The sequence below is a fragment of the Quercus lobata genome, chromosome 3 (genome assembly GCF_001633185.2).
Source record: "Quercus lobata isolate SW786 chromosome 3, ValleyOak3.0 Primary Assembly, whole genome shotgun sequence".
NCBI classification, from domain to species: domain Eukaryota; kingdom Viridiplantae; phylum Streptophyta; class Magnoliopsida; order Fagales; family Fagaceae; genus Quercus; species Quercus lobata.
In genome coordinates, this window is record NC_044906.1 from 7,566,804 (window position 1) to 7,592,326 (window position 25,523).

Below are 25,523 nucleotides of genomic sequence, written 5' to 3' on the forward strand. Positions count from 1 at the left end.
ATTGTCGGCCTGTCTTCTGCTGTATCAGAGATGCAACTCAAGGCAGTCTGTGCAAAAGCAAGAAAATGTTCCTGATTAAGTTCTTCTTTTAGTAACATAGGATCTATGATTTCAATCAACCAATTTTGTTTATCGCATGGGCCCACCAACATTGGTAGAAAGGAGGGACTATACCTGTACTGTGGAGTATTCAACATCCATCCAGCCAAGAGCCCAAGTAGGAGCATAACATAAATATACACATCAACCTTCTCAGTTATATAGCCTGTAGCAACATATTCAGGTGCACCACACCCCTTCTCTCACGTACGGCATCAAATACATGCAGTTCACCTTTAGGAATAGATAAGAGTGAGAGATCAATCAGTTTGGCAACATTGTTATAATATAATGATGGCTGACCTAATATCTCTATGGATAACAGACTTGGAAAATGAAGTATGAAGATATGCAACGGCATTAAATATGCCCTGCATTTCCACGTTCAGGGCTCAAAGTGGATTGACCTAGTTGGGTTGATATAATTGGAGAGAATTTTATCCCTGACAAATTCATACATTGGAGTTAGATATTTAGTCTCTAAGCAGCATCTTAAGAGTTTTAGAACATTTTGGTGGACACTCATTTGCAATCCCACCACAATGTCTTTAATAATGCCTAGTGTAACTTCCTCCATAACAGAAAATCCTTTTTCTTCAGTGTAGTACTTTCTAGCAGAAAGTAAGCGGTCTTCTAGAGAACCCTTGAATAACTTAAAATCTCTACCCTGAAAAATACATTGACGATGGTCATAGTTGTTTGTTGCTCTTATGAGCTCCTCAGCAGAGAAGACACAAATAGAATTGCTTTCCCATTGCAAAAGGTAATTAGCTCCTCTAATAATAGTCTTCCATTCTTCACAAAAGATGTCGCCTATGTTGCTTTCCTCTTCATTTTCAAACACAAATTCATCTTGTCCACCAAAACTTTAGATTACAGATAGAAATATTAATATACACATTATATGTTATGACTTGAAGAGGCTATAATATTGCTGTAAATCAAGATGCTTGGAGGCCATTAGTCAATCTTTTTTCTTAGAGATCAAGGGTCATGCACAATTTAGAGTTTGAAATTGGTTGTACTCTACCACTACGTAAAAAATCAATCACTGGAATTTGAAACATATTACACTATATAAGAAATCAAACATGTTCTATGACCATTCTCATAACTCATGATATACATCTTTGAGCAATTTGGACATGTATGAGAGTTTAGACCAATTAGGACATTATGGTTCATTAGTTCGATCAACAAATTTTTTGTACCTTAAGAAATTTTCCTTGGACACCTTGTCCATTGAATTCTTAAGTCTTCTGAAGTATGGCAATTTGTGTAAACCGTTTGCTTCGTAAGCATTTTTTGTTAGTGAATTAACGATAGAGATCAAATTAAATGTATGTTGAAAATAACAGAGATCAAATTGACTGCTACCAAAATGTAAAGACTAAATTGATTGTGACTCTAAAATGGCGGGTGTAAAATGGTGTTTTGGCATTTTCTAACTTAAATTTGGTTGAGGTTCGTTTTTTAAAAACCAAAAAATGTTAAGCCGAAGTTTATAACTCCACACGCCTAGGGACTATCTTTAAGGCCCAATTCCATCAATGAAGCCCATCAATAAATATCATCACACTACACCCGGCCCATGGCTAAGCCCAATCTTGTACCATACTAAGCCTCTATAAGTGTAACAAACTGGGATTAGGCAATGAATGTTTTCTAACAACAACAAAATCTTAATCCTAAAAGGAAAAAAAAAAAAAAAAATTAATAATGCCTTAAAACATTTTCCATGGTCACCTTATCCTTGTCCATTGAATATCCGAGCCATTAATTGAAGAATTATAAATCTGAGAGCAAATTTGAAGAAACAGGATTGAAGCAGTATTCAGCAAAAAAAAAAAAAGGTTTGAAGTTGAATTTGAAATACTTCTCAAAAAAAAAAAAAGGTTTGAAGTTGAAATATAAACCAAGATCCACAAAGAATACTTAATTAAAAAATGCAGCAAAAAGTAGTAGGAACATGAATCTTAAACTAGCATGATCTTGATCCCGCTTCAGACCATTCAAAATTATGTTAATTACAACTCATGGATCCAGATTTTAATGAATTAAAAATTAAGTGTGGGGTACCAAAGAGTATGTCGATAATAGGCCCAATCACTTGTACCATACAACTTTAGTTACCTGATTTTGTTCGACATAGGAACACACCCAATTTGGTAGATAACATAGAAATGTGATGGCCGTCCTTTAAAAAGAGGATGTAGAAGCACACCAAAATTGTACACACCAACCTTCTAAGTTATGTAGCCTGTAGCTGTATATTCAGGTGCATACATACTTTCAACCAAAAATGATAAAATATAATTACAGCTTCCAAAACTACTATCACTTTACTTGCAATTGATCTTTAGGAATAGATATAGAGAGTCAGAAATCTGTCAGCTTGGCAATATTGTTCTCATCCAATATAATGGTGGATGGATTAATATTTCTATGGATAACAGGCCTAAAAAATGAATTAATGGAGATATGTAATTGCATAGGCTAGGCCCATTGCAATGCTCAACCTGCATTTCCATGGTAATGGATCTGAGATGACTCCCTCAATTGGATGGATACACGTGGAGAGAAATCTGTCCCCTACAAATTCATACACTAGAATTGGAATATTGGTCTCTAAGCAGATGCTAAGAGTTTTAGAATATTTTTGTGGACACTCATTTGTCTTCCAACCACAAAGTCTTTAATAGTGTCTTCAACTTCAAAATCCCAAAGAAATTCTCCTTTGTACTTTTTAACTGAAATTAAGCAGCCTTCTAGAGAGCCCTTGTAAAATACAAAACTATTGGCATCTAGAAAACGTTGACAAGGGTGTAGGCAGAGAAGACATGGATAGGATTGTTTTTCCCATTGCAAAAGGCAATTAGCTCCTCTAGTAATAGTCTTCCATTCTTCATAAATGGTGCCTCCTCTTATGCTTTCCTCTTCATTTTCAAACATGAATTCATCTTGTCCACCAAACCCTTAGATTACAGATAGGAATATTAATACACATATTTAATATGTTAAGACATGAAGAAGCTATAATCTGGCATTAAATGAAGATACTTGGAGGCCATTGATCAATCTTTGCTTAGAGATTATGATGGTCATGCTCATGCACAATTCAGAGTATTAAACCAGTAGTATTCTGCCATTATGTAAATCATGAATTGCATGATTTTGAAACATATTACCTACCTAAGTATCAAAAAAATTATTGTTATTGTTATTATAATTATTTTGATAATTGAATAGTACAATGGGGGAGGGGAGATTTGAACTTGGTTCTCCTAATAAAGGAGAGCAAGCTACGCCGTTGAACTAAAAGTCTCTTGGCCAAAAATGTTATTACTGATGGTCCAGGATGACTATTCTCATAACCATGAACATCATACAAGAGCTTGGATCAATTTTAGCTCATTATGGGCAACTGTTTTGACAAGAAATATTCTATAAAATCATAATAGATTTTTCATGAACCCTTTATCTGTCAAATTTCTTAGACTTTTGAAGCCATTTAAATTTGAGGGCTTTGGTTCCATGAGATAAACTTAAAAAATGAACCATATCAAGAACCAAACACCATAAAGTGGTTATTTTTCCTACAGTTCAATTTTTACAGAAATTACTTCCAAAAATAAAAATCCTTAGGATTAATAGAGGTGATAAATATGAACATAGATCCAATTAAGATAATGTTTGATTATGTAGCAGCAAATCAATAAGAACAGTTTTTTTAACATATCATATGACCTAATAACAGAAATCTTAAAATATCATGATCTTAATCCTGCTTTAGACGCATTCATAGTTATATTACAAGTCATCCAGAAATGAAATAGAACCTCTAATACAACCTATTGATAAGGACACTTTGGACCGCCCAAAAGTTCATACAATCATATTTCATAGGCATGCAGACACATATAGTAATTGAAAATTCAGTGGCAAAGAGAATGTACCTGTGAAGAACCCAGAGAGAGAGAGTTTCAGCTATAAAATGTGAAGCAGACAAACTTATCAGATTTTGCTCGCTTGTGGATGTGGAAGTCTTACACACTTAATATTTTATGAGCTATATCGTGTAAAACCTATAAAAGATTATATTCAACGAGTATAGGGAAAAAAAAAAAAAAAACTGCCAGTCCACTTAAGAAAGATCATCACAATTAAGAAGACCAATCCGGAAACTGAGAAATTTCATCACAATGACTTGGCAATTTCCTTGGACTTTCTCTTCAATACCTTCACCTAATACACCTGTGTGTTGTATGTACCTGGTTGAGAGCCAGACAAAAAAAAGGGGTAAAAAGATTAAATTTGTGGACCAGGTTTCTCATCATTGTTTTTTTTAGTTATGGGGTGAGGTTTTGCATGTTGGTTCTCTTTCTTTTGATTGCATGGCTCCAACAAATAGAAACCTTATATCAAAATATTAACATCACATGCTTTTTTTAATTGCATGCATGGCTCATCTACCAAATCAGACTACTAAACTTGGATCATTTAGGGTCAATTTGTCCACAAAATATAAAATCTATTAATTTAGAATTAGGATAAACCCAAATGATTTCGTTTTGGTCCAATCTTAGTTGTATAAATGCAACATAAGAAATTTTGTGGACTAAATTGTGACATGGCCAAATCACAAGGGGAAAACTGTTACCAAAAAATTATTCTGGATTTCTATGAAAGCAGGGAGTTTGAGTTGGATTTTACTAAGTGCCTCAATGTCAAGTTAAATATTTGAGAACTATCTGGACCTATTTTAAATTTGTTCAAAATCTCTGTGTGTCAATTGTACTTCAGGTATAATTGTCTAATTAAATCTCACCATCTTCTTCTTTGGGGCTTGGGTGAAGAGTACCGCACCATCTCAGGAATATATAATCTTGAAATTGGGAAACTTGAATCACGGTATGAAAAACCACCATGAACATAAATGTTTTTTTTTCTTGCTTCAGCAGTATTTCAAACGGCCACTAATGTATTGCTATTGAGCTGCCAATGGAATCCAACTAAGTTTCTAACCTTTAACTGCGTGTTCAACCATAATAACGCTGCCAGTTTGTAAAGTGACATCATTCTTGGTGACAATTTCATAGCTCCACCTGCAACTTTAAAATACAAAGGTGTAATATAATTCAATGACATGGTTGCAATTTGGAACATGTATTTGTAATTCAAGTATACATTTGTTTTATTGCAGACAGGAAAGAAGATGAATTTGGATGAAAATAAGATAACAAGATGAAAGATAGACCGATCTATTATCAAAAGTTGTTTTGCCACATCAATCATTGTTGTCAGCAGGTAAAATTGATAGGAATGTGGGTGAGGGCATAACTGTCAGTTATGAGTTGGAGGAGTTAGAATCAAAGAGAAAACTGTGAATTTTACAGCCCAACCACTGATGCTGCAATTTAAGATTGGAGAATTCTATAAGAGCATCAGTAGAGGAGAGGAGGCTCTTATGAAACAAACATCTAGAAATAGTTGGCTCAATTAGGGGTAACAATACTGCATTCTTTCATCGAGCAAAAAATAAGATATGCTTAAAGCTCAATACTTTGTCCGAAGGATGATCAGAGGAAAAAGATAACAGATCCTCAACATGTGAAATAATTAGATTTGTTGAAGGTGGAAAAAGTTTGGCCCCAAACATGTTTGCAGCCATCTTTTTCAATCCACTACGTGGCAATTGAAGAGACCATCTACGTATAATTTTATTCACATGACTTAGTTAATGAGTCATGTGACTTGTTTAAATAATAGACATAAATAGTTTTATAAATCAAAATGTAATAGGTTGGAAAAGATAGCTCCAAACATGTTTGGAGCCAAGTTTTATTCAAGGTACTATTATTAAAATCTGTTAGGCACCTTTGAGGGGCATTTGGCTCAAGAAATATGGGGAGACTTTCGGTAGGTTCTACAGTTCCAAATTGCAATAGATCACAAAGAAAAATTTGCAGATGCTAGTTCCAAGTTTGGAGATCCAGCAGACTATGTTTTCTTTGGATGGAGAGAAGGCCCCAGGCCTTGATGGGTTCACAGCTTGTTTTAAAAAAAAAAAAACTTGGCCTGTTATCCCTTCAGATGTAGTCCATGCCATCCAATCATTCTTCAATTCAGGTAGGTTACTTTGAGAGGTGAATGCAACAATTATGACTCTTGTCCATAAAGTGAGCAACCCTTCAAGTGTGGGCCAAGGGGGAATTATAGACCAATTTTTTTTTTTTTGGTTGAAATATAATTTATAAGTGCATCACAAAGAACTTGACTAAGACTTAAAACATGCTTGAATTATATTATTAGCCCCAACCAAACTGCCATTGTGCCTGGCAGGAATATAGCAGAAAATGTGAATAAGGCCAAGACAGGTGTACCATCAAGGTGGAAATTAGGAAAGCTTATGATTCAGTGGAAAATCTGGAATGGTAGTTTACTTTTCAATGCCTTCAAGTTGTGGATTTATTACCACTCCTACATACCATTTGAATCTAAATGGAGGACTAGCGGGTTATTTTTGAGGAGCCAAGGGGATGAGACAGAGGGATCATTGTCCCCTTATTTGTTTCTGCTAGTAATGGAGTTCCTAACTCAGGTGCTAAAAAAAGGATTCTTGGTTGCAAGGAATTCAAATTCCATCCCAGATGTGAGAATATGCAGCTTATTAATCTTTATTTTGAAGACAATTGAATGATTTTCATGAGAGCTGATCTACTCTCAGTTTAGTGAGTGAAAAGCGTTTTGAAGACTTTAATAACAAGAAGAATAAATGCTTGGACATTTTAATACTTATCCTTTGAAGGCAGATTGAAGTAATACAATCAGTCTTATTTAGTGTGTCTTCGGGAGGTGAGTGAGTGGATGTTTCTTTTTTCTAGGTAATTTAACACAAGATTTGTGAAGAAAGAAGCTAAACTGTGCACAACTATAAAACAGGTTTGGTGGAATGACTTGCATGCACTTGTCACATTTTTGTTATTCCAAACAAAATCACGCTTAATGGAGTACAATCTTAAGTGCGGCCAAAGCTATTCCAAAGAAGACAGCCATTTCATCAAACAACAGGTAAGCAATATGCGCATTCCCTCCACCACATTGGAGTAACCAGTTGATCCAAATCATGATACAGACCTTTGCAGCAATTGGGTTTTTGATCTTCTAAGAAAAAGATCTCAATATTTATGGCAAGAATATGTTCCTATTAACTTGTGCAACAATTGCTATTTGCCTAAGTTGATTGTGTATAGGCAAAAAAATGAACAAACAAAAACACAGTATAGAGATTCAATTCCAAAAAGTGAAAAATGCTCAAAACTTAAAGATACATAAATAAAAGAAAATAAGATTTCCTAAATAACTTAACTTAAAGTGTAAGAATGAAAGTACCTGAGAATAAGATGTTGAAATGCTTCTCTAAGTTTCCACCCAATATATTAAAATATTGTTAATGAACCCCACTAGAGGATAAAAGACCATCTGCATCCACATATTTGAGAAAAAAGGAAGAGAGTGTAACTCAAAAAGAGGAAAAATTGATTTGAATATGACTGAAAGGAAATTACAACAATGCTACCTACCAAAAGAAATTACAATAATGTGGAAGAATAAAATTCAAAATTTGTAAAAATGCATCACTCAAAAACCATACCCCAAAGCTTGATAACTTAGGTACAAGCAACATAAAGTTTTAACAGTGCTCCAAATGAATGCCAATCGGTTCCTTAACCTCACTCCATCTCTCAAAGACTATAAATAATGGTGCAAAAATAAAATAAAATAAAATAAAGGCTCAAATTCAGATCAAACCAACACTCCGGTCCAAAAATTTGAATTGCCATGGCAAATGGTTACTCTACATCTACTAATGTCCAAAGTAGTGACCTACAAGATTACATGGGATAGGAAGCCATTACATGAAGAAGTTCAATTAAACACAAGTAATTGGGAAGAAAACAAAAGGGAGGAAGAAAGGGTCCCAACATAAAGAAGTGTAGCATCTTATAGTATGTGTACTTAATTATGACAGAGACTACATACCAAATTATTACAAAATGAATTAACATGAGTAACACAAGAAAATGAGAACAATTTTGAATTTCATGGAAATGTGATCACTGTTTTAATATAAAATGAAGGCCTAGAGGCCAAGTGTGAAAACAGGTGTGCAACAAAATGTGCAAATAGCATTGTTGTGCTAACATTAGCCAATAGCTTAAAGTTTCGAGTATTATATGTCTCAAATAACTATAGTATTTCTTCCAAAAGCGCTTAATAATAATGAAAATATATATACCCACATCATTCAATTTGAAAATTTTAAGTGAAACAAAGCCAAGCAATACTAATAAGCTCACGAGCTTCATCATTGATATTTATGAGCAGGTTTAGTGCTCTGGTAATTAAACGGGTATGGAAGTGTAGAAACCAATTTGTTTTTTAGAACAAATCTGTGGTTTATGAGCACGTTTGCGAAAATTTGATAAGAATCTTTCATGAGCATTGCAAACAGAGCAGCCCACTCCTTAGCTAGATGGTCTATGCTTAGCTCTATTTTTGAATCTTTTGATTTAGGGAATAGCCCATCTGCTGTTGTAAATGTAACCTTGGAGGAGGCATGTCAGTAAGTTATTGGCAGTCCCATTGTTGTTCTGTTTTTTGCCTGTTTTGGTTTTCAACAAAAGTTTTTTCTATTAAAAAAAAAAGACCGTTTAAACAAAAAAGCAATTCTTAGAGGGGGAACTCCCTCAAACCAGTCATTCCACCACCCATTCTTCTCATGGCCACTCAATTTTCCTTAAATCAATATTATTCCAATTTCAGATTAGAAAGCTCACTGCAGCATCAAAACTTGAACGACTCTGCTAAGTAGAAAGACTCAAGATAAGTATGGATCTTGTTCTCCATTATTATTGTCTTAATCAATTAATCAGATCCAGTATAAGATTTCTTTGTTTCTTCAATGCATTATGCTTCAAGCAATAGTGAATATACTCTATCCCCTGCTTCTATTGTCCATCTAAATACTCCATCTCAGACCATTCCATCAAAGATAAACCCACCTTTCTTGTAAGTGCCAACATCTTTGCTAGAAATAAACAGTCTATGACCCAACACTGTTGCCCACATACAAGGTTATAAAATGAATCCTTGAGTTGCTCTACCATTTCAATTTTAATCAGCTTTGACATCTTTAGAGCTCACTAATTAGTTATAAAGTGGTAAACTAAAACATTACACAAATATATGCAATTCATCATTTGCAACAATAAAAGCAATGTTGAGTTTCATATGCAACAAATCATATCAAAGGTTATAAAGAAATTTCACTATTATAGAATTGTTCACAACTTTTTTACCCTTTCAAGTTAAAGAAATTTGTTGCCTCCACATATGCTTGTCGTAAAAACTGTATGCAATTCAATGAATAAATAGCGCATAGAATTTCAGACATTCGAAAGAAATTTCACAAAATATATGACTTTAATAAATCCCACTTGTTAGACATATACACCACAATCTAAAGTATATTTTTTTTTTTGAAGGAAATAAGATTGAAACTCTTACAATATTTCTCAGGCCAACAGATGGATGAAGGAGCAATTTCTACCTGGATGATGACATCACTTCTCCAATGCTCCAGTGGGTCCATTGCCAAAAGAAAATTAATAGCAAATAAGGGAAGTAAACAAAAATTAATTGACTTAATTGATTATAAATTCAGAGGAAGACCATTCTTTCTAGGTTTGGCTACCTACTTTTGTGAATTCTTATATTCTCTAAGACTGCATAGTTGCCCTGACAAACTATTTTGATGGCCACAACTTTCCCCTCCATCTAATACAATTTCTTCACACTTGGAATCCAGCAAAATTAACATTTTTGGCATATCATGTATTATTTAAGCAAAATAGTAGACATCTTTTAGAAGAAAAGTCCAGCTTAAAATTTTACTAACAATTACTTCTAGGAAAATTCTATATAAGTTAGTATAACTTCAAAAAAAAAATTATTTAGGAATAACTATTAATTATGGTTGCCACAAAAATAACAAGCAAATTTACCAAAAACAATGCTGCATTTTAAACTTATGAGCCTAAACTACCTGTATATTTTGTAATTGATGCAGTTTAAGAAAAGGTTTCTAAAGTGTTTTTTCGAAAAGGTAGGATACACCTCCAAACACCATCCATAGCCCCAAAATGGTCACATCATCAGGAATTGACCAATGTCCCAACGATTAAACAAACATAATCACCAACAACCAGCTTAACTATCGTTCAAGAACCCAAACATACTAAAACAAATAGAGAAAAAACTCACCTCAATGTTAGTGCCAACATCCAGATTGGTAGGTTCAATGAAGAATTTAGTAAGTTGCTTATAGGACTAAAAATTAAATTTAGTAAATGTGACAATACATTAAATGTTGTGGCCATTTGAGAGGTACAAAACAACAATCCTAATAAGCTAAGCTTAAGTTCAAAAGTAAATAAAATAAATAGAATAAGAATTACAAATTTCATACACCAAAAATTCTGTGTGCTATGTTTAGTATAGAATAAAAATTTAAACAACATTTTTCTTTCTATAAAACAATAACAGTGCATCTAAAAATTACATTGGACACATTGATAAATCAAATCTTTGCAATAAGTATTGCATCTATTACATTGAGGGTGGCCTTTGATTTCCTCAATGAAATTAAAGGCGTGTAGGTGACAAACAGATGTATAAGAACCTCCCGGCAAATGGCCATTATATGTGTTACTTGAGATTTGGGTTTTTGCCAAGAATGCATTTGGTATGTGCAGGATAACTGCAATCTACACAATAGTAGAACCAATATTTTGGGTCTCGTTCATCTTCACAGATATCACAATAATATTCTCCGGAGTCATCTTCAGCAGTATAATTGAGAGTGAAGGGATGCTCATGTTGTTTGTACCTTGCGGTTTGTGGTAGTGTAGCACATTTGAAGTCCAAAGCAAATTCACAAGTGGTACAACAGAATATTGGGGAGATTTTAGAATCACAACAACTGCAATTATGTTTAGATTCTATGCTTGAGAGAAGAAGTCAATGCTCATGACCAGGGTGGGTAAGGATGTCTGAGATTAAACTACATGGAACATCAAGTTTAAAATAGCATGTCTCACACCAATAGGTGAAGCCATTGCAATGGTGCTGACAAGCATAACACTGAATTCTATTTCTCCTAGAACCCAATTCTGAGAAGAGGGTGAGTGGGTGTTCATGAAGTGGGTGACGTTTTTTTCTAGGTAATTTAGCACAAGATTCATGTAGAAAGAAGTTACAATTTACACAACTATAAAAGGAAGGGAAAATTGCTTGTATGCACCCGTCGCATTTTTCATTATTCAGAACCTCATCATCCGAAAGCTTTAAGTCATGCTCATGACTGAAATGTTGGATTTTTGCGGCTATTTCAGTTCCGTCCTCCCCCAATTTGATATTTTTGACTTCGTAAGCTGCAGATTGTTCGAGCTCTAAATCTTCATTCTCCCCCTCTATAAGTTCCTGCAGATTTTTGTTCTCCCTATTTCTGTAGTCTGCAGCACAATCGAGATGAGTAACGAAATCGCATCTGGAGCAATAGTAAAACCCAAAGTTTGTGTTCACTTTTTGAACACAGAGCTGACAAAATCGGGAGTCGGATTGATAGAGTCCAACTTCAAGATAAGAATGGGTGAGATGGAGGAGGTGCTTGTGACGTATAACTTTGAGTGTGCGCGGCAAAGAAGCACAACTATTATGAACCCAGAAACCACATAGGGCACACTGATTAGGTATACCCTTGACTTCTTTGGCACAAAGGTCACAAGTGAATGACATCCACTTCCAAAAGGGGGTTAATGGGTGGTGGTGGACTTGAGAAGATTGGATGGTGGGCGGTAAGGAAGCACATGTGGCGTGAAGGTTGAAGTTGCAGTGGTAACAGCGATAAGTGTATTGACGGCGAGATTCATTGCAGACTTGGCATTTGGTCTTTTGATGATGTGGGTTTTGATAAGAGAGAATGAGAGGATGGATTGGGTGCAAGGGATGGCGCAACCTAAGCGGCAATTCCGCACATGATTTATGATGAAAGAACTCGTACAATCCGATGGGAAAGATTGAGCATTTTATACAATAATAGCTAGGACCATAAACTGATTCTCGGCACCCACAACAAGGAGCTCCATATCTGCTATCTTGATCGAAGACCAAGGGATGCTCCTGATGGGAAAAATGTAGAAGGAGGTCCTGCTGCTGCGGCTGCTCCATCTTGTTGTTCTATGACAAAATCATCAAAATAGTGATGCGTCAGAATTGGTTTCGAATCTATCTAACAACACACCATTTTCTTTAAATTTCCATGTAAAATTACCCATTTTGGAGTTTGGATTTTAATAACAAAAACTGATGAGTCAAAGCTTTTGGTTTGGTTTGGGTTCATACCCTTACAGAGGATTTGGGCGTGAAGAGTAATTCCATTCGGACCAGATTGTTTAAAAGGCATGGGTTTGGCCCGGGTGGGTATTTTTGTCGGGTGGGTCTTTTCAATTTTGCAATGTTAAAAGTGAAAGACATTTTTTTTTTTTTGAGAATAAGTGGAAGTCAATAGTTTGTAGGTTATTAAAAAGGTGGAAGACAATTTTAATAACCTACAAACTATTGACATAGACATAGGATTAGGAATTCTATAAATTGATTTCATTATTTGATAAAAACGTGATTTTTTTACTTGACTAGAAAAATATTATTTCTTTGGATAAATAATAAGAATAATGCCTTTTTTTTTTCCTTCTGTTTGTCTGTTTCTTTCATTCAATCACTCTCTTTAATTTTTTTTTTTTTTTAATGCTCATTCTACCACTCCCTTAATCTTTATAATATTTTGACAAGATTTTGTAGCTTAGTTCAAAAAAGAATGTAAACTATCTTTATGGGACAAAATTTAATAGGGATTAGGTTCTTCTAAAAAAAAAAAAATTGCTAAATCCACTATTGGAATAATTTTATTTCCTACAATTACCTTCCTTACCAAATATTAATGTGATCCATTCTTTCTTTCAAATATTATGGTAATTGGGCATTAAAAACTCACTAATCTATGAAAAAAAAATTAGTTTTTTTTGGGTATTCTTCAACACAATAAACAATTAATTTTATAGATTTAATAGTAAACGACAACTAATTATTTTAAAATTTTACACGTGATTAACCTATAATAAATATAAAATAAAAAACTTAGAATCAAGAAAATAATGACTTATAAAAAAAAAATTAAGAGATATACCTTTCATCATCCAACCAAAAAAACATGATATACCTTTTATTATCTCATAATTTAACACTAATATATGTCACAAAACTATAGAGTCAATTCAAGTCCAACAAAATATTTTCCTATGAAAATGTTTTTCGGAAAATTTTTTTTTTTCCAAGTGTTTGGTTGCATTCCTAAAAATACTCTGGAAAATATTTGTAAATGTTTAGTTGTATAAATGTTATGAAAAACACATTTTCTACTACTTTAACACATTCTCATCTCCCAAGCACATATATAATTAAAAAAAAAAAGTAAAATTTTAGATTTTAAAAAAAAAAAATTGTAATCAAGGACCAGCGATTAGCGATAGTGGTTGGCCACCAAAGACTGGGAATTTTAGTGGGGAGTTCGGGGTGGAAGTTCAATTGATGAGTTTGGGCGACATGAAAAATGGTTTATGAAAAATAAAAGTATAAACTAATTTTCACCATAAATGCTCTTATTTTATGGTCAAGTGAAAAAAAAAAAAAATTTATAGTTGACCAACATTTTTAGTCACCCCAAGTACCCGTAAATGAGGAAAATGTTTTTGTGAAATCAATTTCAATCAAACCAAACACAGCCCAAATTTTACAACATTTATGTTTATATTAAAAATTTTAAGCAAGCAAAGTAATCTATAGTTTATAAATAACAATAAAACATACACACACACATATGAACAAATTTGTAAGAGTATATACTTACAGCAAGAATTATACAATTTGGGTTCAAAACACACCTAAAAAAAGTTTCCAATTGGCCTCAATTTTGAGTTTGTTGAAGTTAAGTTCCTGTAACATTTATCTATAACTACAAAAAGAAAATGGCATCAGACACAAAGGGGTGGGTGAATCCAAAGGTAGATGGATCACATACGAAAAGAAACAGATAGAAAGAGGAGCGCAATGTGTGAGAATTGGTTTCAAATCTAACGACAGCATTCTCAATTTTGATGTAAAATGATTGATGTGGAGTTTGGTTGTGAGAGATATTGAAGTGATTATAGGATTTTAATTACTTGGGTCTAATAAAAGTAAGTAAAAAAAATTGGATTTTTAGAATGCAATTAAGAAATTTGGGTTGAACTATTGTTTGTGAGTAACTTATAATAGATATTACATAAAAACTGGATTCAAGAAAATAGTTATTTAAGTGATATTCATTTTATCAAAAGATACATTAAAAGTAACATAAACTAAACCATTTAGCGTCAATTTCAAGTGCAAAAATGTAGAAACTGTTGCGGCTGCTCCATCTTCTTGTTCTATGACATGCACAGTCACAGTAACAATCACAGACATAACCATCAAATTAGTTAAGAGAAAAAGAAAGAAAAGGGCATCAGATGAGACACAAAGGGGATTGGGTGATTCGAAATGTAGATAGTCAGATGGATGAGATTCACATTAATATACGAAAAGAAACAGAGAAAGAGAAAGAGGCAGGCATTGATAGTGATGCGTCAGAATCTATCTAACAAACGCCATTTTCTTTAAAGATTCAAAGCTATCGGTTTGGGTTCATACCGTTAGTTTTAGAATGAAATTAAAGAAATTAAAGAAATAGTTTCTCAAAAAAAAAAGAAATTAAAGAAATTTGGACCTGATTGTTTAAAACTTAAAATTTAGAAGTCATGGGTTGGGCCGGGTGGGTATTTTCAATTTTACAATGTAAAAACTGGTGTGGGGGAATGTTAAAAGTGAAAAACTTAACGTTTAAAAAAAAAAAAAAAAAACGAAACTTTTTTATATATTAACAACAATGCACCTGAAACATTAAATATAAATATTATGTCAATTTTACCATTAGAAATGCAACAAGGTAATTTCTTATTTGTAATTGTATAGTTTCTACTTGAATAAAGCTATGCCTTTTTTCCATTAGATCATTCTCTTAATTTTTTTTTTTTTTGGTTGCTCAATTTATCACTCCCTTAATCTTTATGTCTTTTAATATTTTGACAATAATTTTAAAACCCAATGACACTACCGGGTGTTCTTGATGAAGAAAATTTAGGTTAAAAAACCCTCTTCCCCACATATAATAAAAAGAGGGAAAAAAAATGAGTTGTTAACTTTCACGAAGGAATTTAAATTATCTTACTATCAATATGAGACAAAATGAAGATTTGATGAGGAATAGATTCAAATTAGACTTTGGGTAATTTTTACAAAAATTATATTCCTCAAAACTTTTATTTATAACAATAGTTTGCTAAATTCATTGTGGAATAAGTTTCTTTTCTACAATCATCTTGCTAAGGTTTTTTTTTTTTTTTTTTTTCAACTAAAAAGGTAATTAGGCATTTAAAACTTACTAGTCTTTATTATTATTATTATTTTTGGCATGTAATCTTTTAGATTTAATAGTTAATTACAACTGGTTATTTTGAAATATTGCTTGTGATTAACCTATAATAGATATTAAATAAAACTTGGATTCAAGAAAATACTTACTTCTTTCTCAAAAAATAAAATAAAATAGTTACTTAAGTCATATACATTTTATCAATGATACATTAAATGTAACATAAACCAAACCATTAGGTAGTAATATCTCTCACACAAATATAGTGTCAATTTCAATTGCAATGAAATGTTACCACATTTAACATCTATATGACAAATTTTAAGCAAGCAAAGCACTCTATCATTTATGAATAACAATAGAAACACACACACACACATATATGAACAAATTTGTAAAAACAATTATCAATACTTACAAAAGGAAGATATAATTTTGGCTTCAAAACACCCTAAGAAAGGTTCCACGTTAGCCTCAATTTTAGTTTTGTGAAATCCAAATTCATTAGAATTCATTTAGAACTTCTACTATATATAGAGGATTATTATGCCATTGTTCCAAAAAAAAAAAAAAGAGAAGTAGGCAAAGCAAAGCATTTGTGCTTGCTTGCCACTTTAGGGTTGTATGACTCATTGGAACAAGAGAAATAAGGTAAGGTATTTATGATTTGCTTGCCAAATTAGACTTATATATTCTCTTTTATTTAATCTTTTTTTGATCCATGTCCAGAATTCTTACTGCCATTTACATTATCTTTCTTTTTGCTTGCTTGTCCATACTAACACTTTCCACTATTACATAATTGCAGCCACTAAGAACTGTTCAGTCACCACCATTGCAGCTAAAGTTAACTTGATCTTCCACCAAAAGAGAAAAACTCTTTGCAAGTGAGAAAAATGTCAAAATTGTTGGTGGCTTACCAATAAATTAATGAATCAACATACTTAATCCCAACCAAAATTGCTTAATCGTAGAAGAAAGGAGCATACATTTACATTTTGGATGTGAATTTTGTCAAATCCACCATTAATTTACTTTTTTTTTTCTTATATCTTTTATACTTGCAAAATTTTCAAAAGATCAAAGATCAATAATAAAGAACAAACAATTCAATAGTTAGATTTTCAAAATATGTAATCATGTTAATTTTTTTAGCGAGAATTATAGCCATTATGTAGCCACGTTTTGCCCTTTAAAAAAAAGTCAAGATAGATTTTTACCTTACTAGATTGATCACAAATAAAAAGTAAAGAATACATAAGGTATATATAATGATAATGAAGTTCCATAATGTTTTTTTCTTTCCTAATATTCGTTCTCTTTACATTTAACATCCAAGAAAAGAAAGAGATCTTTTGATTCCTTTCTTTTCTTTTTCATTGCACATTAATTCATTCATTCCTTCCTACTCTTTTAAGCTATCTAGATTCTACTTTAGTAGGGTATGTATAGGAGTTACAGGGTCTAGGGTTAGTCCTAGACAAGCTTTACATAAAGTTACACCTCTTAGTTGTAGCCCAGAGTTACTCTTCATTTAAAAAAAAAAAAAAAAAATTAACATTGCTATATATTTTGAAAATCTAACCGTTAGTTTGCATGCTCTTTACGTTCTTATCAAACATGTCAAATTTTGCGTAAATCAGATATTATTTACTATATGATCTATAAACCTATTTTATTAAAAAATTTATACTATAAAAACTTGCAATTTAAATAATTGATTAATGACATAGCTATTAATTTTTGATATTCTAAAAATTTTATAAGCATAAAAGATATAAAAAGATAATATAATCTAATAGCAAATTTGTCAAAATTCACATTTAATAAAAAGATATTTAGTGAGATTGTAACCTTAAGTTATAACCAAGTTTGTAACCAAATTTTATTTTTATCTTTAATTGTCTAATAATTCGAAGTTTGTAGCCAACTAAATGTCTAATTGTCTAATCATTTCACAAAAGAAGAAAAAATAAATGTGTATACATTTTTCATACATGGAATTCGCCAACTAAAACCTAACATCTTTAGTTGTTAAAAAGGACTGAAAAAAGAAAGAACCTTTCTAATGCTTTTTTTAAAAACTAGCAATTATCATATAGTGTTTTAATTTGCTAGAATTTGAATAAGCAATTCTGGAGATGAAGTGATTCAAAGTGACAGCATTCATGTTTTTATTGTGGCCGTAACTGGATCTACACTCTGACCTTCTAGTAACTATGCTCCTCAGATAGAGATTAAAATATTCTCACTAACAATCAATCATAATATTGAACATAGGGATGTCTGTTTCATTTTTTATTTTCTAATAAGTATATTCTTGGAGGCTCCAAAATTTCATTTTAAATTGCTATTATCTGGGTGTGCCTAGAATTCAAATCTAAGTTTGCTGAAATCCTAATGTGAAGCTTGTTTTTATTAAGCGGATCATAGGAAGATAACAACAAAGTAGCTTATCTTCTACCAAGGCCATTCTGATAATGTTTTATGTCTTATTGGGCTTTCCCTGTGGAGTTTGCTAAGCCCTTACAGGTTATTGTTTTGTTCTTGTTCTTGGTACTTCTCTTTCTCACTCTCATCTTTAAGCAATATTACATCACGTTATAATTTTTACTAAAATAAAATTTTAAAATCCTACCGTTCAATTAAATGTTCTTTATGTTCTTAACACACATGTCAAATTTTATATCACGTTGATGTTATTTACTATTTAATCTAAAAACTCATGTTTTATGTATAATTTTAAAATCTTGAAATTTAAATAATTGTTAAAAAACATAATTGTTGATCTCTTATCAATTTAAAATTTTGCAAGCATGTATAGTAAAAGAAGAAGATGTAATCCAATAGTAAATTTATTAAAATTCACATTAAATAAAAAAAATTAAGTAGTATAATATTACTTAAACTTACTACAAAGTGTAACTTAAATTAAAATCTATAAACACACAAGAAATAACTCATAATTGTCCAAACTCATTTCTTCTACACGTAGAAGAATATTTAATGGTAAATGTAACTTTTTGGAGGAATGTTTATTTGTAGGCGAGAGTATTATGAAGCATGAAAAGTAATGATGTGGTTAGTTATTATTGGAGGTTTAAAAAATAGTTTTACATTCTTATTTAATTTATTTTCGTTTACAATATAAACACTTGGATATAAATTTTGTTCCTATTGGAGAGTTAAAAAAACTAATTTATATAATATATTTTTTATATATAGAATATAAATACAATAATATTTCAACTTATGATAGACGAGACTTTACTTATCTATAGGTTTATGAAATTGCAAGATGCCTAATTTTCTTTTACCAAAGCTCTCATAGTTGGCTCAATAAACCCTTTAATTTTAAGTGGGTTGCAATTGAAAGAAAGTTACGAATTTTATATAGATATAATGATGTTGATTCTTTGTTGATTTCTTATACTGGTGACACAATTTCTTATCCTTTTTTTTTATATGTTTTTTGAAGAACTTTTAAAAATCTCTTACTTAAGTGATGTGAAACTTAGTTAAGATTTAGTTTTTCCTTATCCCATTTTACTTAAGAGGTATTTTAACCCTTTGGATCTTGTAATCCATCCCTTAAGGGCTACACATTCCCGTGTAAGAGGAAGAAGTCACATCATCATTTAACATATATTTGGTTTTTGAGTTACAAATAATGTTAAATTATATAAAGTTATCTTAATTATTACTTTATGTAATTTTAGATAGGCAACTTAACACTAACATATTTTGATTCAATTAATTTTGTATTCTCCAAATTGATTCAAATAAATTAGGTAAGTTATTTTTCTATAAATTCTTTAATTTGAAATTTATTTAATAATATTTATTTATATATATATTGAAATATTTATCTATTAATAATAATATTATGACTTTTAATAATAAAAATTACTCATTCTTTTTTTTTTTCTGGAAAAAAAGAAAAAAGAAAAAACTCAAACATTCAATAATTTTCCATGCTTTATAAAAAGTAAAATCCAATCATTTTCCAAAACCCAAACCCCTAAAAACCCAAACATTCTGACAAAATTGGTCTCTCTCTGTTTCCTTTCCTTCTTTCATCACTCACAAGTCAGAACCCCAAAAAAATTCTCTCTGCCAATCAATTCACTTTATTACAAAATCCCATAAATAAAAATTGTAAAATTAATTAATTTACGTAGATCAACTGAGTTAGGGTTTCCGAGTCGCCATGGCCGATTTCCAGACCTCGACTCACCGAGCCAATTGGATCTTCACTACTCAAGAGCTGGTAAGTCCCTTCCTCTTCTTTACACTCGTTTTCCGTTTGGTTCCTGAGAAAATGTAGGAAACAAAGAAAACAGTAACATTTGAATGCAAAAGAACTAATTTTTACTATCATAAATATATAAATATAAAAAACCCAGTTTGATTCAGCTTAATGGTTCTGTTTTAAGCTTGGTTTGAGTGGGAAAAACAAATTATTTCTTTTAAGCTTCGTTTTCCGTTTGGTTCCCGAGAAAATGTAGGGAAAGAAAACCAAAGAAAGAAGTAATTGAAAGCAATTGCTTTCATTGATGTTTTTAAAAAAAAAAACCCCAGTTTGATTAAGCTGAAAAGTTCTGTTTTAAGCTTGGTTTGAGTGGGGAAAACAAATTATTTCTTTCAGCTTCGTTTTCCGTTTGGTTACTTAGAAAATGCGGGAAAAGAAAATCAAAGAATGAGTAATTAATAGCAAAAGATCATTTTTTTCCCCATTCATAACTATGTTATTTAAAAAGAAAAAAAGAAAAAAGAAGAAGAAAAAACTCACTTTGATTAAGCTTAATAGTTCTGTTTTAAGCTTGGTTTGAGTTGGAAAAACAAATTATTTCTTTAAGATTCGTTTTCCGTTTGGTTACTTAGAAAGTGTAGGAAAAGAAAATCAAAGAATGAGTAATTAAAAGCAAAAGATCATTATAAGTATGTTTTAAAAAAACCCAGTTTGATTTAGCTTAATAGTTTTTTTAAGCCTGGCTTGAGTGAGAAAATCTAAATTATTTCCTCAATTAATAGAAACTTGTGTATGTTTTTTGTTTGTGTGTAGTGAAGGTAAATATATTTTTTAGTTTTTTACTTAATTCAGTTTTGTAATTGTTTACTACATTTGTTTATGTATTATAATAAAAAGGGATTTTTTTTTTTTTTTTGACTGGTCTCTGATATAGGATGATAAATACAATGCTGCTCGTCAAAGAGCAATACAAACACTAGATAAGGTATGCTGCAAAATTGTTATTTGTTCATTTGTTCATTTATTTTTTAGTCCCAGTAATATAGCTCATAATGGAGTTGTGTTAAGATTAATTACTCTATTGGGGCTGATTAACTAATGATGTGTTGTGAAGTATGGAGCAACATTGATGGAAGTAGATGTGGATGGGACGTTGTCGTACCCTGAACCTCAAATTAACTCGAAAGATAATGGTAAACACATTTCCAAGAGTTGAATTTTTTGTAACATTCTCTTATTGGATTGGATGAGTTAGTCAACGTGTTCTTTTCTGTGCAAGAGGTCTAATTATTTTTGTTCTAATGGTTTCGTTCTTTTCACGTTAGCTGACAAGCATTCTCGTCCGAAACCACTTACTATTGAAGAAGAGCGATATATGCGAGTGTTCTACGAGAATAAACTTCAAGAAGTTTGTAATAACTTCCACTTTCCTCATAAAATTCAGGTATGTTGTTCCTTTTCAATGATATAAAATGATAAATAAATGGTAAAGTTGGGTATCTTAGTCAAGTTTCTTGAATTGGTTCATTTGCAGGCAACAGCTCTAATATATTTCAAAAGGTTTTATCTACAATGGTCAGTCATGCAACATAATCCCAAAAACATTATGTAAGATTATTTTTTATACTTATGTTCAACTCTTCAAGTTTCCCAATGTTCACATGATCCACCATTAAGTTTGAATCTGCATTGCATCAAAGTATGGTTGAAGACTAGACACTCATGAGGAAATTGTACTTGCAGTATACACCTTGTATACTTGGGTAGAACCCTGTTTTTACTTCAATAAAATTTTACTTATAAAAAAAAATATAAAAAATTTCATGATGATATTGCTAAAAGAAGATATATTTGGACACACTATGAAAGTGGGCACTATTGGAATTTCTTCACTTGGTAATTGTTGGGGGTATAGTGCTCAATTGTGACTAAATTATTATTAAATTGAATTTATTTCCCTGTGCACAGGTTAACATGCATTTATGCTGCTTGCAAGATAGAAGAAAATCATGTTTCAGCAGAGGAGCTCGGTAAGGGGATCTCTCAGGATCATCAATTGATTCTCAATAATGAGATGATAGTTTATCAGGCATGTAGGTGCTGTGCATAATATTGTTTTCTTTAGTATTTTTGCTCTTCTTTGTCTAATGCACATACCTTTACTTTGCAAGATTTCAAAATTTGAACTTATTCCTTTATTTTTTCAGAGTTTAGAATTTGATCTTATTGTTTATGCGCCATATCGCTCCATTGATGGGTTTGTCAATGATATGGAGGTAAGTTGATTAATCCTAATCCATTCTTTCTGCTGATTTCTTCTTTTGTGATTTGTACATTAGAAAAGCTAATTTGTCTTTGTATTTTTTTCTTTAATTTTGTTTTTGGTCTCATCGTGATGTTGGAATTCTTTTTCCCCTTCTTTTTTATATTCTGGGTCGGTGTTGGTTCCCAGGAATTCTGCCCAGTAAAAGATGACCAGCTTCATGTGCTGAAGGTAAAATGTTTGCATCCTATTTAATCTTCTTAACTGAATAGCTTCATATTTGTTGCTTTATGATTATTGTATTAGTGACTACTTGACTTATGTCATTCATGCTCAAATTAAAACTTGAAAAGTATTTTTTGTTAAGATGTTCTTAATTGTTTTTTATTTTCTAAAAGAATAGCTAGCAGTTGAGCCCATATGACATCTTTGTGCATGGTTACCATTTTAAAGTAATTAATATGTAATTTGATTAATTGTAAAATGTTTCCTCTAGGGAAAATACTGAAACAACTAAGCATATGTTGTTTTAGTACTCTTAACTGTTGTTGATAATGCTCTTTCTGTTCACTAAAATATGCTTTCAGGGAGGTTGACTGCATTTTTTCTGTCTGGTGCTTTACTGTTATGTAGGCTATACACGAAACTGCAAGGATGGAGGTTGATAAAATCATGCTTACTGATGCACCACTTCTATTCCCTCCTGGGCAGGTACTGTACATCTTTTTTCACCACATTGATTATGAACATCTTTTGGTCTGTCTAAATCTGAACTTGAAAACTTTCTTCCTTGATTCTCCAAATTGCAAAGCATATCATTAGAACTGTTATTGAAGAAGTCTAGTAGTTTGGAAAATATATCTGTAGATGCACCACAATAACTTGACCCTTTCAGATATGGGGAGTTAAGATAATGATTAAGGTAAAAATAGGGGATTATGAAAGTAGCATTGTATAGATTGAGAAACAAAAAGGGCCGTAGTTCCGCTTGGAACGGCAGATATTGAAATATCTTTTGTGAATTGTATTCCCAGGATGTGCAATATACCATTGATAAAAACAATGAATCCTATCCCAGGATTCCATTCAAAAAATTCTAAATTGTACTTCCGAAATGGATCCTAGTGGGTGCTAATTGAAGATTGTGGTTTAACCTTGTAATCTGTTCTTTAATAAGAACACTGATCTTGTTTGTTATTTATTTGATGCAGTTGGCGTTGGCTGCTTTGCGTAGTTCAAATGAGGTGCACAAAGTTCTCGACTTTGAGAGGTTATAAACTGCTTTAGAGTTACCTCAAGATTATGACAATAATGTTTTTGCAACAATTTTTCACCTTCATATTCGGTTGCCAAACTGTGATTCCACAATAATAAAAATTGATGGGAGGAAAGGAGGAATCTGGGGTTAAAACTTAAAAACTCTTTTTTTTGGTGGAATTAAAAAAAAAAAAAAAAAAATCCTATTTCTTGTTTGCAATAATGATTCAGTCTTCTTCAACTTGCATGCTCCTTTGCAGATACCTGAGGAGCATTCTCTCTCGTCAGAGTTCTGCACATACCGTTTCAGAGCTCATTGAATCTCTAAATTCAATAGATTCTTGGGTATAGATTCATTATACTTTTTCCAATCTGAATAAGTATCCCAAATTTAATGGATATAATTCAAAATTAAATAGTGAAATGTGGTTGTTTTCCATTACATTTACCATTCTACTTGTGGCCATGTATACAGGTAAGAGGATATAAATTCCCTTCAGAAAAAGATTTGAAGCACATCAACCGGAAACTAAAATCTTGCTGGGGTCTTAGCTCACATGACGAGTACTTTCTAATACTCTTGTCATATAATGAATTAATAATTGTTACTCTAATGCCCCCCTTTTTTTTCTTTTTTTTTTTTAATTATTATTATTTTTTGTGTGTGTACACCAATGCCTATATTTGACTGCTTGGCAGGAGCAAGAAACGGGAGAAGAAATCAAAGCACAAGTCAAAGAAGAGTTCAAACGAAACACAAAATGTGCCTTCTCATACTGATTTGTAAGTCCTGCCCATTTTGATTGAACTTTTAATTGGAGCTTTGCTCCAATTTGGTTCTGTTTTGATTCTGTCATTGTTTTAAAGGGAATAACAGTTATTAGCAATTTGAGCCCTACTTTTTGATTTGTAGTTGTACTGACTGTATTTTCTCTGATTTCAGGTAATGCATCCTTGAATCTTACCTTAGAGTCGCATGATTCTCCGAGTCCTTGAGGAATACTTAATACATTTTATTGAAACAGACCTGAAATTCTGTTATCTTTTCTCTAATCACTATTTCCTTTATCTATTTACTTATTTTCTTTTTCTTCTTTTTTTGGGGTTGTGAAACCAATTAAATGAAAAATGTGTATGGCATCCAGAATTTTGCCGATCTTGGACAACAATACATCTATGAGAAGGATCAACTAACATAATTACAGAATAAGTTCTGATACAAACTCGTCATGGAAGCAGGATGTGAGATATCCGATGTATATATACCCCTGCTGTGAGGCACCAAGTGATATATACTTGCACAACAATAAAATCATAGATGGTAGCCAGTTTCCGTGATTTCCAGACATTTTTGCACTGCTCTGGGTATATGCACTTGGTGAGCCTCACTTGGAGTTTCACACACCTGTGAAATCTACATGATGTGAGATACCCGATGTCCATATCCGTTATAAAATCAGTTTTACTTAATCGAAAAGAAAAGTATCTAATTAACAAGCAATAAAAAAAATTAAGTAAAATAAAGTTCTGTTGTTTCTTCCCTGCTTTATGGCTTCATTCTATTTCCAATTTAAAAACTGGGCAAGGCAATTCGCAATGCATTTTCTTAACTCTGCATTTATCTTTCTATTAATGCTTGCCGTTTAATAATTTGATAAACTAAAAATTCCTCTAACTGGACTAGTGCTCAAAGGGGATATTCCTAATAACAAAGACTTCTTGAGGCAAAAAAAAAAATTGTTGATCTATTACTTGGAGGTTCCATTGTTAATGTTGCTAGATTTATCAAGGCTGAAACCAACTTTGGTGCTTCTGTACTTATTTGAAACTCCGTTGTTCAAGGAAGGCCATACTACCTTTGATTTTGAAACTCCTCACTCTTATAGCACTAACAAAACCGCCTCATTAGTGAGCAATGCTCATCTAATAAACAAATCGAGATTAATGCAGATATAAGTTAATGTCCCAAGCATCGAGTTTATTTTGTCCATAAGTTTCCCAAACTTGTCATGGAAGCAACGAGT

At 32.0% G+C, this 25,523-nt stretch overlaps 2 protein-coding genes across 4 annotated transcripts; one reads left to right on the top strand and one right to left on the bottom strand.

Annotated features, from left to right (window-relative positions):
• Positions 1-484: 484 nt before the first annotated feature.
• Positions 485-11,958, bottom strand: LOC115980224. The gene is made up of 3 exons (XM_031102499.1): positions 11,264-11,958; positions 10,874-11,167; positions 485-965 (listed from the first exon to the last, which is right to left on the bottom strand). The coding sequence occupies exons 1-3, from the start codon at positions 11,956-11,958 to the stop codon at positions 485-487; spliced, it is 1,470 nt and encodes a 489-aa protein (XP_030958359.1).
• A 7,786-nt stretch (positions 11,959-19,744) lies between these two features.
• LOC115982553 (cyclin-H1-1-like) lies at positions 19,745-24,595 on the top strand. Of its 3 annotated transcripts, none has more exons than XM_031105181.1 (14): positions 19,745-19,997; positions 20,914-20,964; positions 21,094-21,172; positions 21,305-21,423; positions 21,514-21,587; positions 21,948-22,068; positions 22,187-22,255; positions 22,432-22,473; positions 22,876-22,953; positions 23,454-23,512; positions 23,760-23,844; positions 23,975-24,063; positions 24,199-24,282; positions 24,443-24,595. In XM_031105181.1, the coding sequence occupies exons 1-14, from the start codon at positions 19,938-19,940 to the stop codon at positions 24,444-24,446; spliced, it is 1,014 nt and encodes a 337-aa protein (XP_030961041.1). In that variant the 5' UTR covers positions 19,745-19,937; the 3' UTR covers positions 24,447-24,595. The 3 variants fall into 3 exon arrangements, with proteins under 3 accessions (XP_030961041.1, XP_030961042.1, XP_030961043.1); XM_031105182.1 differs by having other exon boundaries at positions 21,514-21,554; XM_031105183.1 differs by lacking the exon at positions 20,914-20,964.
• Positions 24,596-25,523: the final 928 nt, after the last annotated feature.